Genomic DNA, 14,265 nt, shown 5'->3' on the forward strand with positions numbered 1-14,265 from the left:
AAGAATGGGAGTGCCTAAATGAATACCTCAAAAGTCAAGGTTCAAGGGCAGAAATCTGGCTGAGTCTGGAATAACCTTGTGAAGTGAAAGGATATGAAAGAAGGATTTATATCTAGATGTTAGGATAGAGATGATAAAGAAAACAGGAAAACAAGAAGACACAATGAGAGATAAAGGAGGTGTTTTGGGATTGGTGGAAGTCAATGTCTTGTTGTTTTAGGGTTTATAATATTAACTTGTAAGATGGATTTTTGTTTTGTTTTGTTTTTAGTTTTTGTATGTTGATTTATGTGTGTTGTGTATTGTTATTTTTTAATATCTTTCGTGTTGTTGTGTGGAAAATACTAAAAAAATTCATTTTTTAAAAATAAAAAGGTAGTTTCCTCCACTTGCATATTCCCTCCTCTTCCTCCACTTAAGCACTTTGAACAGTGCATTGTTAATCTATGGAACTCACTGCTCCAAGATAATGATGGTGGCTTGTATGGCTTTTAAAGGGGATTAGATGAATTCCTGGATGATAGAGCTATCTCTGGCTGTTGGCCATGACGACTCTATATGGAACCTCCATCTCTAGGGGCAGTATCCCCTTGAATGCCAGCTGCTAGGGAAACAACAGCAGGCGAGAGCTATTGCATTCAAGATCTGGTTGGCCATTTTGGGAAGCAGAATGCAGACTAGATGCAACTTTGGTCCAATCAATCAGAGTTGTTCCTTTTCTTAGGCAATTTATTTTAAAAATTGAGAAAATTTATAAAGTGCCCTATTAAAAGTTGGAGTACCTGAATAGGGCTTGGATTTTCTGTTTCAATTATATTTGCTTAATGCATTAAAACTGAAATTAAACCATTGTGCTTTTGGAATGGTGTGATCGAATGGCTGAATGTTGGGTGGGATGTTACAATAAGTAGAAGTAATTTTGCACAGCCTGTGGAAAAACATGATTCTTTCTGAGGATTCCAGGCTAATGCTAGCACCTACGGTAGCAATCTTTGTAATATTTTCCGGTGTGTTTAATTCTGTGGCTGGAAGCACAGTGTTGACACTTCCTAATATATATTTTTTTACTTCATTTTCAAAAGACGCACAGTGGTTGAGTGTATTGAGGCTTTGGCTACATTCCTAAGGTTCAGGGGTTCAAGTTCCACTTAGTGTTGTTATCAAGGGCTGTGTCAAGCCTACTGTGGGATTGATTGAATGTGATTGTGCTTTGAGTATAATAGACAGTAGAAACTAGCTTGCCACAGAAGTGCTTTCATTTAAAACAAATATATTTTAATAATAAAATTTGAGGTCTACATCACTATTCTTGGTCAGATGAATAGGATTTCCTTTTTCTGATACCCGATGTTTTCAAATGATTATCTACGGACCAATAGGGCCATTAATTGATTCAGCTTATAACTATATTATTTTAGACTTGGAAGGAATGTGGACATTTCTATCCATCGTTAGCCCTCCCTCCTTATTCAGAAACCTGTAGTTAGCCACATATCAAAGTAACCTGACTATTTCTCACTTTGGGAGTTCTTAACACCCTCTGGCAGGATTGTCACTTGGTTTAAAGCAATCTTAGGTCTTTACTTAAGGGACGGGGGTGGCGCTGTGGGTTAAAACACAGAGCCTAGGGCTTGCCGATCAGAAGGTCGGCGATTCGAATCCCCGTGACGGGGTGAGCTCCCGCTGCTCAGTCCCTGCTCCTGCCAACCTAGCAGTTTGAAAGCATGTCAAAGTGCAAGTAGATAAATAGGTACCGCTCTGGCGGGAAGGTAAACGGCGTTTCCGTGCGCTGCTCTGGTTCGCCAGAAGCGGCTTAGTCATGCTGGCCACATGACCTGGAAGCTGTACGCCGGCTCCCTTGGCCAATAAAGCGAGATGAGCGGCGCAACCCCAGAGTTGGTCACGACTGGACCTAATGGTCAGGGGTCCCTTTACCCTTTACCTTTAGGTCTTTACTTTAAAATGTTTTTGTTTTAGTACCTTGCCTTTCTATAAAATGAGCAAGTCAATTCAAATGTATGAATTTAGTTGGTTGAGTTTAATTATATACAAATAAAACAAAACATTTGAAGAAGTTCAGACAAGGGAAACAACAGGGTTCCCTTGTTGTTTAGATTATGCAGGCAACATATTAAGAGGAGGCCTTCTGTTCCTCTAGGGAGGAGAAGAAATGCTGCTTCTAGGCTGATGCCTGCCATGCACATTGTTTGTAAATTATTGTACATAAAAATATTTATAGTCATGGTGCAAATGTAACCTTAGATGAGGTAAAGTGATCAGATTCAGGCTGTAGGATCATACGTTCTTTCCCCAGAGCGTCTCATTTTTGTTTTAGACCAGGGATGGGGAACCTGTGGCCCTCCAGATGTTGTTGGACTCCAGTTCCCATTGGCCCCAGCCGACAAGGCCAGTGGTCAAGAATGATGGGAGTTGTAGTGCAGCAACATCTGGAGGGCTTACAAGTTCCTCATCCCTGTTTTGGACATTTCCCTCCCTTCCCTCTTTTGCACTTCACCATGAATTTGACCCAAGGAAATATCACTAAGAGCGGATCTGCTTTAGCGTTAACTGTGATTAATGACATAACCCTTAACCACTATGGAGAAAAGGATTGTCGGAAAATTTGCATATGAGGTGGAGAGCTGCAGCTTACTCTGCCCCCTTAACCATAGTTAAAGGTTACATCTCCATCAGTCTGAGGGACGTGGGTGGCGCTGTGGGTTAAACCACAGAGCCTAGGACTTGCTGATCAGAAGGTCGGCGGTTCGAATCCCCGCGACGGGGTGAGCTCCCGTTGCTCGGTCCCTGCACCTGCCAACCTAGCAGTTTGAAAGCACATCAAAGTGCAAGTAGATAAATAGGTACCGCTCTGGCGGGAAGGTAAATGGCGTTTCCGTGTGCTGCTCTGGTTCGCCAGAAGCAGCTTAGTCATGTTGGCCACATGACCCGGAAGCTGTACACCGGCTCCCTCGGCCAATAAAGCAAGATGAGCGCCGCAACCCCAGAGTTGTCCACGACTGGACCTAATGGTCCACGACTGGACCTAATTACCTTTACCTTTACCCATCAGTCTTACTGATGCAGCCTCAGTTAAATCTTTACCAAAGGCAGAAAAGTCTTAAAACAAAGGTAAGAATACTTTCCATGGAGGCAAATGGAAGCAATCTTTTTCCAGCATTAACCCAAATGAGAGAGCAGATTATAAAAAGAAACTACAACCAAGCACGACACTCAAGACTTCTGCATGCTTCAGGCTAAAAATTGCATCTGTAGAACTGGAGCAAGGCTTAAAGCCACTTTTTCTTTTAAAGTACAGTTTAACAGAGTGTTAGAAGATCCTGTAGCTGGAACCTGATTTGAAATTACTTGATTGCATTTTTTAACAAAAACAGATTTCGAAATGTGAAGCTTAAATAGCATTTATGGAAGATAATGGGAGCATGGAATACAGATAAGCATCTGAGTCAGAGAACCTTTTGTCCCTCCTCCACTTTGCTTCAGAAAAAGGGCTGCTAACATAGAGGGTGATGTCATACTTGAAGCAACAGCCCAAGAATAAGGCATTCTATCTAGAAATGCTGCACTAGAGACAGTAAAAAGCTTAGAGTCATTAAGTGAGCCAAGGGTTTAGTGGAGGGTTTTCAGCATGCATTGTCTATGTGACATATTTAGACCTTTCAGCAGTGAGAGTTCATGTTCCGTCTACTATAGACAGGAATTGGAAGTGTAAGTTGCAGTTTTAAATGTTTCTTTTTCCATTTGTTTGTTCATTTAATGCTAAGAGTTTTCCTATTGTTCACATGGTTGTAGGTGCTTTGAGGTTTTTAAAGATACTCTTCCTAGTTGTTTTTTTTAGTGATTTTACATGTTAAAAATGTTGTTGGTTTGGATCCCTTTTAGAGGCAAATTGCAAATTCTATTTTAATACCTTACTAACCTAGGAGACTTCATGAAGCACGGATGATAAAAACAGTCAGTTCTCAGAACTATCTTTATAGGAGAGGTTTCAAAAATTCCTTGATACCCAAATTTTGTAAATGTATACTAGCTTCGTAATAATATTTATGCTTATTTATTTTACATACTTAGTCTGTTTTGGATAGATTTAAGATTTTAATAATAGGCCTATTTGTTTCTTGGCTAAACTACTATCTCTTGCATATCTCATTTTGTTTCTTCCCTGTGTACTGCTTTAGCTAAATATGGAGTGGATTCATTGTGAAATATTCAGCAGCATTTGGACAAAAGTGCATATTATAAAAACTTAGTGTCTTTGTTAAAACAGCTGTGATCTTGAACTAACCACACTGATTTGTAGATGTAATGGTTGTTGAAGGAAATAAATTAACTATGCATAGTCTTTAAATAGTTCATTAATGGAAGTTTTTTTTAAAAAAAGAAAAGTTCTTTCTTGATCAGAACACTATTTAAAAGATTCTATTTTTAAGTGCTTGGCTAGTTGATTCTATCCCATGTAGTGAGTTTTGTAGCTAAAGCAGGGCTGTGTTATGTTTGAATATACACAGACTCTTGAATATAAAAACTGTTTCTGCTCTGTGTACTTAACATTTTGTATATAGCGTATGTACATACAGCCTTCTGTCAAGCACATGTCCATGAACATATTGGTGGTGGTGTGGACCATTTTTATGGTCTTAGGGATTTGGTTTAAACACAAAATGAGGAAGCTTGATATTACTCCTGAAATCAAAACTATATTTTCCTGAAGTGTTGCGGTTGTAGGAACGTGTTGCAGCTAACCTTGGACTTTCTTGGCAATGAGAATGTTGAGTGGGAAGGACGCATTTGACTCTTCAGTGTATGGATGGGGAAAGGTCAGTTCAGACTTACAGAATCATAGAATTGTCAAGTTGGGAGGGACTCCGAAGGTCATGTAGCCCAACCCCCTGAAATGCAGGAGTCTTACAGCTCTTACTATCAAAAAAATGTTTCTGATGTTTAGTTGGGTTCTTCTTTCTTGTAACTTGAATCCATTGGTTTGAGTTGTACCGTCCAGAGCAGGAGAAAACAAGCATGTTCCCTCTTCCATGTGACAGCCCTTAAGATGTTTGAAGATGGCTATCATACCTCCTCTCAGTCTCTTCTTTTCCAGGCTAAACATACTCAGCTCCCTCAACCGTTCCTCATAAGGCTTGGTTTCCAGACCCTTGATCATCTTGGTCGCCCTCCTCTGCACACATTTCAACATGTCAACATCCTTCTTAAATTGTGGTGGCCAGAACTGGGCACAGTACTCCAGGTGTGGTCTGACCAAGGCAGAATAGAGTGGTACTATGACTTCCCTTGATCTGGACACCATACTTCAGTTGATGTAGCCTAGAGTAGCATTAGCTTTTTTTTGCTGCTGCATCACACTGTTGACTCATGTTAAGCTTGTGTTCTACTAAGACCCCTAGATCTTGCAAGGAATCATAAGAGAACCTAGCAGAGGAAGGTTTTGGGAATTCCACTTGTTGGATTGTTATTTAAAGCATGACAATAGTTAAATGCAACATTGCAGATGTGTAGGTAGACTAGACTTCCTTTTAGAGGAATGTTGTGACTTAGCTGAAAAGGGTGTGTATGTGTTGATGGTGGGTGTGCCAACATACAATGCTTTCTTGACATTCTCTCAGTTGTGCTAAAGTGGATTAAATTGCTGTGGGAGATTTGAGGCTATACAAATGCAACTGCGATGGCGGTTCTTAAAAATGTACTTTTTATTTGTGTTTCTTCTGGAAAACGTTCAGTAATCTATTATTTAACTTTGTGTTCCGTGTATTTACCGTATTTTTTGCACCATAACACTCACTTTTTTCCTCCTAGAAAGTAAGGGGAAATGTCTGTGCGTGTTATGGAGGGAATGCCTATGGGTGGCATGCCTACGGATTTTCCTCCTCTTAAAAACTACATGTGTGTTATGGTCGGGTGCGTGTTATAGAGCGAAAAATACGGTATATATTTAAATTATCCTTAACCCTTCTACATTAACATGTTGTCCTGAGTATCTCTTAACTTTAAACAATAGCAATAAAACAACAAATTAAACAAAACAATAGCATAAAATACAATAAATAAATAAATAAATAAAATAAAAACAGTAGATGAAAAAACAGCATTAAAGGAACCAGATCTTGAAAATACCTATAATTAGACGAAAGCAACTTTCAATGCCTGCTTAAAGGCCAGTATGTTCATTTCACAGTGTGGCTTGTTATTATTTTGGTAGTGTGATTTTCCCCTGATGCTTTGGCCCTGTGCAGATTTGCTTGGGTTTAAACGCCATTGAACAACATAGTGCTTAATTCCAAGTACATGAGCACAGGGTTGAACTGTTAATCTTCTTGGACGTTAGCTCTCGTCATCAGTATGAATAATATGTTTAACATCACCTGAAATACTTGATTATTTATAGTGCTGGGAGTCCTAATTTTAGCTCTAAATTGATGCATTCTTTTCAACTGGGATTCAGAGAATTAAAGCTAAGCTTGAAGAACTGCTTTTCCATCAAAAAAATACGGATAATATTAGGCTTGTTCATATTTTATTTTATGAGGAAGCTTAACCCTTTCTCAGAAAATGAAAAGCAGACTATTGCCGAAGAAGTTAAATGATTTATTTCTCTCTGGTTTGGCTGATTTTACTTCTTTGCTTTTGTTTTAACTTTAACTTCTTTTTTTATGAACAGTGAAGAGCTGGGAGAATTCATGGAGATGAAAGGAGCCAACAGCCCTGGGATTCTTGTATTGACCACAGGCCTGAGCAAACCTTTTATGCGCCTGGATAAATATCCCACATTGCTCAAAGAACTTGAAAGACACATGGAGGTATATCTCAGCAGCATTAACATTCCACCTTAATGATGATTTGACAATGATGACCTTAAAGGTACATTTCAGGAATGATGAGTCCTAAAGGACATTACTATGCTCTGGTTCTTCTGATGTAAAGGAAGTCATAGTAGTCTGGAAAGATCAACTCCATTAGAGTTCTGGGGCTGTGATTTCAAAGATAAAAATAAGATGCCCTGATCCTAAAACTGTGGCTTGCTCTGGCCTATAGTATGAGTGTATTGCCACATTTTATATGGCACTGCACCTGTTGCTTTTTTATTACTCCAGTCTCCCAAGAGGCACTTGTGGATGTCTCAGACAGGGTGGGTATTTAACAGCAGTGCTGTAATGGTAAATCTTGGAAGTGCAAGAGGTCATAATGATGACCCCCAAGGAAAGTCCAAAATGCAAGGAGCTGTTCTGATCATACCTGCACAACCACATTAATGCATAGCATAAAAGCCAATGCTTCAGGATTGGCTATAGCAGCCTTAGACTAGTGAGCTGACCTCATTCTCTGATTCTAATTTGTCACAAACAGTAGTGAAACCTGAAAGTCTTGATATTAGCCCACTCATTTGCTGGAGCAAGACACTCCCGACAGATGATGTCATTGCGCATGCTCTGAAAAAAGTCCCAGAGCTACACTTCCCTGTGTTTCTCCACTGTTACACAACTGCCTTGTTTGTGCTTCTCATATATGAATCTTGGCTGTCAAGCCTTGGTGAAGGCCTTTTCTGACATTCCTTTGGAGTTTTGTGAGCAGTTGCTTGGACAGCAAAGTGGACTTGAGAGGACTGTGCATCCCCATTGCATATGTGTTTTTCTCGGCACTCCTAACTTACCATGAAACCTACATTGGCATAATTGTTTAATTTTAACATTTGGGAACTGCCCCCCCCCTTGGTTCTTTGGCTATTTAGCTGCTGTTCAACAGTGTGTACAAATTCACAGTAATCCGACTTGTAGGCTTGGTCCTCATTACCAAACCTAGTTTAACGTACTTGGTTTGACAGCGTCGTATAGAGTTGGGCTGAAAGGTTAGTTTCAATTTTAAATTACGATGAGACATAGAATTTTTAGTTCCAAGGGTCAAACATATTTTGATTAGCTTTAGGGCTGGAACAAGATTCCTTTTCCTCTTTACATCCAGTAGCAGCCAATGGAACTGTTCTGCTCTCCCGTCTTCTGAATATGTCAGGTCACACCTGCTTACCAAGAGGGAGAGGGGCAAGGCATTGAGAGCTTGGTATGGTGTAGGCACAGTAAGGACACAGCATCTGGAGCATTGGGCTGGTTCTGCCACAGCGCCTGCACCACACTGAACTCCAGCTGCCTTGCCTTTTCCCTTTTTGGTAAGTGACCCAGCATGTTCAGAAGGCAGAGCAGGCCAGCCACACCAGCTGCTACTGTTACATCTACAGTAGTAAATCAACTTATTTTTAAATTGTGCGCCAGGGAAATCTTTCTCAAATTGTATTTATAATAAAGGTTAAAGGTAAAAGATCCCTGGACAGTTAAGTCCAGTCAAAGGTGACTATGGGGTGCGGCGCTCATCTTGCTTTCAGGCTGAGGGAGCTGGTGTTTGTCCACAGACAGCTTTCCAGGTCATGTGGCCAGCATGACTAAACTGCTGCTGGCGCAACAGGACACCGTGACGAGTGCCAGAGCGCACGGAAACACCATTTACCATTCCTCCGCAGCGATACCTATTTATCTACTTGCACTGGCGTGCTTTCGAACTGCTAGGTTGGCAGCTGGGACAGAGCAATGGCAGCTCACCCCGTCGCGCAGATTTGAACTGCCAACCTTCCGACCAGCAAGCCCAAGAGGCTCAGTGGTTTAGACCACAGTGCCACCTGTGTCCCCTAGGTATTTATATAGAAGTGAGTGAAGGATACAGATTTATGGCTAGTCCATCAGGCGAAGTGTCACCAGGCCAGTGGGAGGGAATAGGCTTATTTAAAATAAAATTGGTTCTCTAGATCTGGCATGACCTGATCTAGAGGTTTGCTGCATTTAAAGCAGCGTAGGTGTGAGAATTGTATCTTAACATTTGATTTATATATAATACCAGAAGAATGTGTAAACCTTGTATAGAATGTAAAGTACATTTTGTTCCTTTCATATTACATATAAGTATCTTTTAATATTCTTTTAGGATTATCATCCAGACCGGCCTGACATTCAGAAATCCATGACAGCTTTCAAAAATCTTTCTGTAAGTTACATAGGTGATAGATGGCAACATACTAGTCTAAACATAATACAAAGTAGTGTATCAAAGTCACGAGAGCACTTTGGGTGGGTATCATGAGGGAACTGTATTGAAAGATGAATCACTATGGAAGAATTTTTAAAAAGATGGTTCCGCTGGAAACTCTGGTCTGGGTTCAAGGGACAGACAGTTTATAGGATAAAAGAGGAGTCACATGGTGCTACATGAAATACCTTTGCATATAGAAATACATGCAAATACCTTTGCATATAGAAATCTGTCTGAGTGAATTCAAGTACTATAAATCCATATAAGGATAAAAGCACCCATGTTGTGTTTGGTCCACATAGCCAGCTTCCTGTTGGATTATGTGGTGTTAGGCTGCCTACACATCATTCTTCCCATGGATCTCTGGCATGCCAACAGAATTTAAATGTGAACCTGGTCATTCAGAATGCAGAACTAGCAGGTGCTTTTCCTGTTTAAATTGGATATAATCCTCCTGTGCAAATGCTTAATGTGTAAAGTAGTTCGAGGAAGGCAAATTTGAGAAAGCATTCTGCAGTTGAGGTTCACAGAGGGGAAAAGAAGCAAACCCCAGTATGCTGAAACTCTTTAAAAAAGTTATTTGTGCTTGAAGTTTCTTGAGCAGCTTCCTTTGTTTAGGATGTTTCACACGTTTCACACACCCTTATATGGCGATAAATGCCCTATATAATGTATTCCTTGGGTTAAAATTGATTGTGTTCTCTATTTACTGAGCACAGTGAATGAAAGGATATATATAGCTCTTTGTAAAATATTTCAGTTGTTAAAAGAGGACAAAAAGAATTGGTAAGAAGTCAAACCAAGTGTTGGAATATTTTGTGTAGAAACAGCTTAAAATCAAAACACTTGAAATGTCAGACTAGGACAGCTAAGTCATTATAACGGATTATACTTTAATAATATTTTTTCAAGTGCCTATAGGAGCTATAAGTTATACATGAAACAGTTAAGTAGAGACAACCCCTACCCATAGCTTTCAATCATAATGACACCTTGAGGAAAGGTAAGAGATAGACGTTAAGGGATTTAAAAAAAAAAAGTCAAGGGAAAACAAAACTGTTTGGTAACCAGCTGTCCCACTACTGTTGAGGTGCCTCAAGTTTCTATTTTGGCTTCAAGTATAGAATAGCCTTTAAAGCAGCAATGATACAATGCATAGCCGTCTTAAGTAAAAAAAAAAGAGTAGTTGGGATTTGGTGGTCTGGAGAGTTCAAGATGCAGTTATGTCCGTGAGTGTCTCTCCTCTTCTACAGCCAAATCAAATGAAAAGATCCAGGCATGGCACTGAGTAAGTGTTGTTTCTGGGCTATTTCAGTTGTGCTTGCATCCTGGCTCATAGTATTTTCTCCTGGTCCAATAGGCACAGTGTCAAGAAGTACGGAAAAGAAAGGAGCTTGAACTTCAGATACTAACAGAAGCTATCCGCTGCTGGGAAGGAGAGGACATTAAAACACTTGGAAATGTTATTTACATGTCACAAGTCATGATTCAGTGTGCTGGAAGTGAGGTAATGCAGCTCTGTTTAAAAGAAAACCCATAGTGGTTGCCGCCCCCCTGTCGTGTTCGCGGGCCCCTATCCACCCCCCCCACCAGTCCTCCAAAGGGAGAGGACGTGAGGTGTTGCAAGTCACAAGCCAAACAGTAGAAAGCTGCCACCACCTCCTTTCCTGGGTCAACCCTCGAATGGGGTCCAAGGAGAAGAACCCCCCCCTTCGATATTTACCAGGTTGCCCAGACCTGTGTCACTGTACCGCGACGCAGACAGTAATCCGATAGATGCACCAAGGGTCAGGCACCAGTTTAGCTTCTCTGGCAAAAGGCACAAAATACAAAAGGCAAAAGTCCTTTTCCAAATTTATTGAAAAAGCCGCTTGGAAAGTAAAAGCTTGCACATTTCTTGGAAGGTTACAAACAAAAAATAAATAAAAACATTGTACTGTGCAATATAGCTAACTACAACATACTCACAAAGCATCAGTAGTTCAAAGCATAGCAAGAAGTCACAAAGTCCATTCTTCTGGTCAAACACCTTCAGGCGAACACCAGGGCAAGATAGTCTGCAATTTGCATCTCAATTCCGCAAACTTTTATCCTTGAGAATCCCAGGTGGAGAAGGGGTTTAGGGACCAATCATTTCTTTAGGTTAATTACCAATTACCAATGGCTGTATGATGAGACTATATCTCCTGATTGTCAGGAGGCCAGCACAGCTGAAGTTTGTTTATGCTCAAAGAACCTTGAGATCAAAAGACTGCTTCTTTGTTCCCATACTTTTCTGACATGTACCAGGCTCTTGAGCTGTAAATTACCCGATAGCCTTTTCACACCCATTCCAGTCCGAGCCCCCAGCTGCCAGAATTTACAAATCAGATAACATCTCCTTCCTGCCCAAGTCAGGATGCAATTTGATTCACACTTCTAAAGACAGGGAGGTTTGCAGAACCTAGATATCTATTCCCAGAAATCCACAGTTTTAACTACCCCACAATGCCTCACTCTTGCGTGAACCAAAGTTTAACATACTAAGATTTCCCAACTTCACTACACCCCTGGATAATCTTGTTTTTAAAAAATGCCTGACATGCCTTAATATTACCAAAGTAACAACACATACCAGTGTTTGCGATCATAATATACCATATGAACTTTTCTTTTGTCACTTAATTGTAACACTGTGTTTTAATGATTCACCTTCTCTCTCTCTCTCTCTCTCTTTTAATAAGGAAAAGAATGAAAGATACCTTCTTCTCTTTCCTAACATATTGCTCATGTTGTCCGCCAGTCCTAGAATGAGTGGGTTTATCTATCAGGTAAAACAACTTTTAGTATAACTTTTTCTGCATACTATGTTTGTGTAATCTTTAGCTTTTGGAACATTTGTATCATATCCTCTGCCTGATCCTATAAGGCAGAAGTGGGCAGCATTATGTCTGAAGGCCAAAATGACCCTCTAGGCCTCCCTCCATGACCTTAGGACTCTCCCTCCCCCACATCATGCCCCCTTCACCACCCCTTCTTAGCACCCTGAAGTACTTTTGTGTGGCTCAGATGTGGCCTTGAATTGTCATAATGCCTCTTGCTTCGCTGGAGATATATATGTTTGTGGAAATGGCTGACCTTTGTGTGACTGGAATGAAGTCTACCGTACAGCAGCAAGAGTCACTTGTTTGTTTGTTTGATTGTTAAATTTCTATACCGCCCTTCATCTTCATCATATAAAAACACCAAAAAGTACCATAATAGCAAACAAAAACAACACATCCCCACAGTTTAAAATGCTGTAGATTGCTTAATTAGCGTATTTTTCGCTCCATAAGGCGCACCTGACCATAAGGCGCACCTAGTTTTTAGAGGGGGAAATCAAGAAAAAAGGAATGCGCAGCTCCTGCGGGCTTTTCTACGAGGAGGGAGAAAGGACTGACTGGCTGCATCAGTCCCTTCTCCCTCATCGTAGAAAAGCCCGCAGGAGCCGCACGGAGCTTGTGTGCGGCTCTTGGGGGCTTTTCCTGCCTGCCTCCCCCCTGCATTCGCTCCATAAGACGCACATACATTTCCCCTTACTTTTTAGGAGGGAAAAAGTGCGTCTTATGGAGTGAAAAATACGGTGGCCAAAGGCCTGGGAGAAGAGGAATGCTTTTGACTGGCATCTGTAGATGGGCAACGAAGACGCAAGGCAAGCCTTCCTGGACAGACCATTCCACAAGCAGGGATCCACTGCGGAAAAGGCCCATTCTCGTGTTGCTGCCCTCTCGTGGAGGAGGCGCACCCCTTTTTTCTGCTTCCACCTCCAACCACCATGAACATACAACCTCTGCAATGTTTCTCACAAGAGAATGTGGTCCTCAACGACTGAAAAAGATTCCTCAGCCTGCTGCTACTGTGGTAGAGGAGCAAGTAAGGAGCATAAAGCCAGAACTGTGGATATTGAACATAAACCACTCTCCAAGAGCAAGCTGTGTCCCAATCTTTGCTTAACCACCCCCTGGCTCAAAAACAATTCATACATTTGTTTTCATTTACTGAATGTATTTTAGGATTCATCAATGTAAATAAGCTCACAAAAATTACTGATCTGCTGGGATCTGGCAGAGAAGAGACAGAGAACTCCCTTCTTTTTGTCTGGCAGAACGCTTGCTTCCCTGCACGCAGTTCCTTGTCACCCATGGCTCCTAGGCTAGTGCTTAAATACAAGGCTGCCATGTTTTTGGATTTTGTTTAAAGTATGGTTTGATATATCTGTTTTTTAGGGGAAATTGCCGCTAACAGGCATGACCATTGCAAAGCTAGAAGACACTGAAAATCACAGAAATGCATTTGAAATATCAGGTAATGTCCTTGTGCTTCGCTGTCTGGTTCTGTTTGTATCATTTTATGTGACAAAAGCCAGCTTGAAAAAATAAGTCACAAGACAGTTTTAAGTGACCTCTCTCGTCATACTGTTTATAATTTATTCATTTTTAAAATAGTATGTGGGTTTGTTGTTGTTTTCTTTAAAAAGAACTCAAGACAGGCTTCGCCAGTAAAAAAATCAGCAGTATACCAGTAAAATAACAATATGGTTTCGATGCCTGGAATTGTAATCCACTCGATCACTGGGCCATCAATCACTTCAAGCCTTCATCCTGCACATGCGAGGGGGAAAGTGGGTAGAGGAATAGGAGTATACATGTCAGCCCTGCTCCAATGCCGCCTCCTCCTCCACCCTGATCTTCATAAGTTTTCTGCAGTGCCCATTTGTGTGTCCCTTTCCCTCTTTATATTTTTGCCATCACCTGTCCAGCTAAACACCTGAAAAGGGCTTTAGTGGAAGGGGATTTTAGTGCCTTCACTGCACTCCCCCCCCCAAAAAAAAAGCTCTTGCAAACTGATTGTCTGTTCCAAAAACAGGGCAACACAGCTAAAAAGGTCCTCCCCAAAGTCACAGTAAGTCTGGGGTGGGGGTGGGGCATTTGGAGCAAGGCTTCCTCAGTTGATCCCAGAGAGATTCACTAGAGGAACAGATATTCTGATGCACAGGGCCAGAGTCAGTGGGTGAAGAACACATGGCCCACCATATAATGCTGAACTACAACTCCCATCATCCCTAATCTTTTGCCATGTTGGCTGGGACTGATGGAAGTTGGAGCCCAATAACATCTGGAGGGCCATAGGCTCCCCACCCCTGAT

General features: G+C 41.1%; 1 protein-coding gene across 7 annotated transcripts in view; it reads left to right on the forward strand.

Moving 5' to 3' along the window:
• Window positions 1-14,265, forward strand: part of ARHGEF7 (Rho guanine nucleotide exchange factor 7) — an 87,615-nt gene that overhangs the window by 42,358 nt on the left and 30,992 nt on the right. For all 7 annotated transcript variants that reach the window (XR_014009194.1, XR_014009195.1, XM_081198333.1 and 4 more), the window contains exons 10-14: window positions 6,689-6,827; window positions 8,995-9,054; window positions 10,460-10,606; window positions 11,823-11,909; window positions 13,347-13,425. Coding sequence is in view for 5 of the 7 variants with exons in the window: in XM_081198333.1 (XP_081054459.1) it covers window positions 6,689-6,827; window positions 8,995-9,054; window positions 10,460-10,606; window positions 11,823-11,909; window positions 13,347-13,425 (512 nt within the window). In the remaining 2 variants the exon portion in view is untranslated. The remainder of the gene's footprint in view (window positions 1-6,688; window positions 6,828-8,994; window positions 9,055-10,459; window positions 10,607-11,822; window positions 11,910-13,346; window positions 13,426-14,265) is intronic.

This window comes from Podarcis bocagei (genome assembly GCF_964188305.1).
Source record: "Podarcis bocagei genome assembly, chromosome: 6".
NCBI classification, from domain to species: Eukaryota; Metazoa; Chordata; class Lepidosauria; order Squamata; family Lacertidae; genus Podarcis; species Podarcis bocagei.